Genomic DNA, 4,333 nt, shown 5'->3' on the forward strand with positions numbered 1-4,333 from the left:
GAGTGTAATACTCATGCACCCTGAGAAAACGTTTTTTTCTACAACAAATGTTCCGGTGACATGCTCCAGCGTGAGCACAATCCAACACCGGATCATCAGGTGTGTTTATCTCCTCTGAAATACCCATCTACATCCTCTCTACAGGAAACGGTCCGGTGAATACTCTGGCGCTCACTCTAGCTATCCGGTGCACCTCTTCAAATTTGGCGCCAACTAGACAAATGCTCTCTGCAGGAAACGCCAGACTATCCGGTGCACCTCTTCAAATTTGGCACCAACTGGACAAATGCTCCGATGCTCTCCGTTGCTTTCACCGGAACATCCAGTTCCTTAACCTTGATTTCCTCCAAAAATTTGCTCTCTGCACAAAATAGTCTAGCGCTCACTCTGGCCTACACCAGACCTTCCAGTGAATGCGTTCATTTCTGCCTCTGTGCTGAAATGCTCCGGTGAGAACACAGCCTCCAACGTCGGATCATCCGGTGAGACAGAAAAATCCTGGACTTAGAGAAAATCATTCAAATTCCATTCTCCATCAACTCGAGTTAGTCAAGATCGAAGATAAGCATCAACACACTCATGCTAACAAAGATCAACTCAACTCAAAAATGGTCAATGACTCATCACAATCAAACCAAGGAACTTACCCACTTGGTTTCTCACTCCGAAACTCCATTCCTATTACTAGTCAGCAATTGTCCCTAGAAAGACATAGTGACTCCAAGTACACACAAAGATTATATCATCTGAACTTTGTTATACATATGCATCGATCCATTTACTTAACGATACCAATGAAGCTCAAGGTAAGATGTATGTCATCTTTGAAATAGCTCGACTATTCGCTTAATATTGTAGTGAGTTGTTCAACTCGTGATTAACACTTTAATCACATTAGCATGTCATGTACTTCTTCAATCTAACCACATCAAAGGGTCTAGATATATATCTCCCGTTATATGAAAGGGGTAGATTCCATCTTGATGGCTCACACCCATGACATATTTCATTGCGCACCATAAAGCTACATTATTTACTACCCTATTACAAAGTACTGTTTGGGAACTTCTAAATGTACTACTACACATTCTAGAAATAATCACGATCTCATGTCTATGGTTCATGCAGTTATACCATCCGAGACCAATAGATGACACTAGTAATATAATCCTAACAATGTCTAGAGAAAATAAGTGCAATTCTATGTTTCCTAACCTGTGCTTACATTATTGATTTGATATTTTCATATCTATTATTTGTGAAAAATAATAATCAATTATACATGTGTTAATGTGCAAATCATTATTATCTAAAAATGATATAAGACCGGGACCATATAAAATAATATCATAATTTAAACAATAAACTTCACGAACAAGTCACATAATGACTTATCAAAGTAATTGATAATTATTTAAAGAATATAATAATATTTTATTCAAAAATACATAAACATATAAATGATACAATCATTCTTGTAATTGCCTCTAGGTATGTCATCAACAGCTGTACCAACAGCTATATGAATGAACTATTGCCGCTGAATAATTCTCCTTGTTGTTTGGATTCCAGTAGGACAGCGCATGGCCGCCGGAATCACTAGTTGTGGTCGCCAAGGAATTGGGAAACAGCCCTCCACGACTCCGGAAAGAAGCTCTTGCGGGTGGTGATGTAGTCCCTGCCGTCGCGGACTTTGCCGATTCTAACTTCAACGATGTGAACGGCCTCCTTCATCACCGCCTCATTGTCATCACGGATGCCTTCGCAAAATTCCCAGTATGCCATCTTGGACCCGTTCATGGCCTCCGAGCAGAGCAACAACGACGACCTGACCAGAGGGAAGGACACCTTGTCCCGCAGCAGCGCCCCGACGTACGGCGGCAGGTTGCCGAGTCCATCCCGAACCTCGGGCATCTCGAACATGGTCTCCTTCAAAGTGGCCGTGTCGTCGTGCGCCATCACGAGCGCCAGGGCCATGGATGACTTGACGTCGCCGGTGACCGCAGCGGCCGTCGGGAACGGCATCTCAAACAGCAGGCGCAGCACCTCGGCCATGCGGTGTGACAGCTCGTCGACCATCGGCTGGGACAACGCGCCGTAGTCAACGCCGTGACAGAACGCGCCGCCCGAGCAGGTGGTGATGAGGCCCTTGTTCCACGGCCTGGCCTTCCTGCGGATCTCCTCCAGTTTTTGCTTGAGATCCGCCATGGACTGCAGGGTGAGGTAGTTGTGACCGCCGTCGCCGCTATCGAGGGTCAGGACGAAGATGCCGTCCTTCACAGTAAACTCGCAAAAGCCCATAGTGATCAGCGGCGACGGAGACCAAAAACGCCTAGGATCTAGCTAGATTATATATATTGTGCTTATGGCTGCTCAAATGGCCATAAATAAACAGAACTGCATTTACCTGTGTCAGGAGATGGAATCAAACAAGGAAAGTGATTAGGATGGTGATTAATTAAGCTTTGTCAGTATTATTCAAACAAAGGATGGGGGTGTGTTATCGGGGTCAGGTGGGGCCCACGCGCTTGGTGTCCAAAGCATCTTACAGGTGTATCTTACTTTTGCTAATTAATTAACTTTCGAAATGAAAATATGGATGCAAACAAACCAAAAAAGAATTACATCTTGAATGAACTTGGTGATCGTAAAGAATAGAGGAATAAAACAATTTTTCAGATAACGATGGGTGACATGCATACGATCGAGGCCAGTCCCACAGCCTCACGTAAATGAGTGCATGTGGTACGGGCGTAGGTACCGAGCTAGGTCCTTGGATACATGGTTGCACAGTCCTAGAAGTTCACAAAATCATAGTTTGATAATTAATTTATTTTATAATATATTATCAATTGTTACAAAAATTAATATTGTATTAAAAGATCTATTAAATACAGATCTATTGATACAACTTTTATATATTAAAACATATGTATAATCACAACGTGAAAAAAAAAACTCAAAAGTGACGGGTCACAATCGTCATGAGTGACGGATGCTGCACCCACCCTTCATCCCGAATGCGTCACTAATGACAAATCATAAGTGATAGGTAACGATTCGACACCAATTTATTAAGGTCATAAGTGACGGGTCATAACTGTGGCCCATCACTCATTACAAGTCATAAGTGACGGGCCACAGTTGTGACCCATCACTTATGACTAACGAACGTTTTTCTTTTTATTTGATACGAAAAAAGTTAAAAAAAATATATATATTTTCACCCGAGAGCCACTTAATACAGGGCCCATCGCATATGCCCAATCCACATCATTTTCAAATATATTTCGGTCTTTGCATTTCATAGGACTTGAACCCATGCCCAGGGCCTCGCGTGCGACTCCCTTCACCTCAGCTATCACATGCTTGTGACAGAAATCGGATCTGCTATCATTTGAACCTTTATGGCCGAAGGTCATAGGTGACGGGTCATAACAATGTTGATCCAAGGTGCTTTTAGTAAAAAGGACATAACTTTAACATACGAGCTCCGATTTCAACGCTTTTTTGACTCTATGGACATCTACAACGTTGGTTTCGACGAATTTTTCGAGGCCAAAAACGGCTTGGAAGATTGAGTTCTCGCCCCCGGAAGTTTCTAAACTGTTTTTGAAACACACATTTGTGTACATAGCCGCCACCCCTTACATCAAACATGAGCAAAATTGTACAATAATTCCTATTCTAATGCTGCCGAGGTGAGAAAAATAAGAGATAAATAAAAGAAAAATAAAAAAATTAGCATTATATACATATATATATTCCTGTGGTTGTATATTATATATATACACCCCTGATGAATAGGGAAAAATAACATAGAATACACATATATGAGTATATGTTTATACTACTATACATATATATATATATATACACACATGGCATAAAACAGGAGTACATGCACTTTTGCACCACATGAAATGATAGCTCTATATATCGATCATGTACATATATAAAAACAACCATAAATATTATGTATATATATCTATATAAATATAAGTATATGAATACCTAGAGGTATATATACACACACAATACATAAAATGATAGTTCTATGTATTGATCAAGTCATTGATGACGGATTATAACTTGATTCCTCACTAATTACTAGTTAGGATGACCCGTCACTTATGAGTCGTAATAGGTGACACATCATAACTACGACCCGTCACCTATGACTGACCTAGGATGCCCCAAGTCATAATTATAATTCGTCACTTTTATCATCAGTGACAGGTCATGTTATGACCCGTCACTGATTTCGTGTCTTATTTATCTATTTTTTACGTAGTAAATTTAACTAATTGTTAATTAAAATTTAAGAAATTTG

At 40.5% G+C, this 4,333-nt stretch overlaps 1 protein-coding gene across 1 annotated transcript; it reads right to left on the reverse strand.

Annotated features, from left to right (window-relative positions):
• Positions 1-1,437: 1,437 nt before the first annotated feature.
• LOC133903813 (enoyl-CoA delta isomerase 1, peroxisomal-like) lies at positions 1,438-2,415 on the reverse strand. Its single transcript, XM_062345275.1, has one exon. The coding sequence runs from the start codon at positions 2,299-2,301 to the stop codon at positions 1,600-1,602; it is 702 nt and encodes a 233-aa protein (XP_062201259.1). The 5' UTR covers positions 2,302-2,415; the 3' UTR covers positions 1,438-1,599.
• Positions 2,416-4,333: the final 1,918 nt, after the last annotated feature.

Source organism: Phragmites australis, chromosome 21 (genome assembly GCF_958298935.1).
Source record: "Phragmites australis chromosome 21, lpPhrAust1.1, whole genome shotgun sequence".
Lineage (NCBI taxonomy): Eukaryota > Viridiplantae > Streptophyta > Magnoliopsida > Poales > Poaceae > Phragmites > Phragmites australis.

What these genes read in the sequence shown, in the direction of transcription:
- LOC133903813 (XM_062345275.1), bottom strand. Translation starts at nt 2,301, where the DNA reads ATGGGCTTTTGCGAGTTTACTGTGAAGGACGGCATCTTCGTCCTGACC.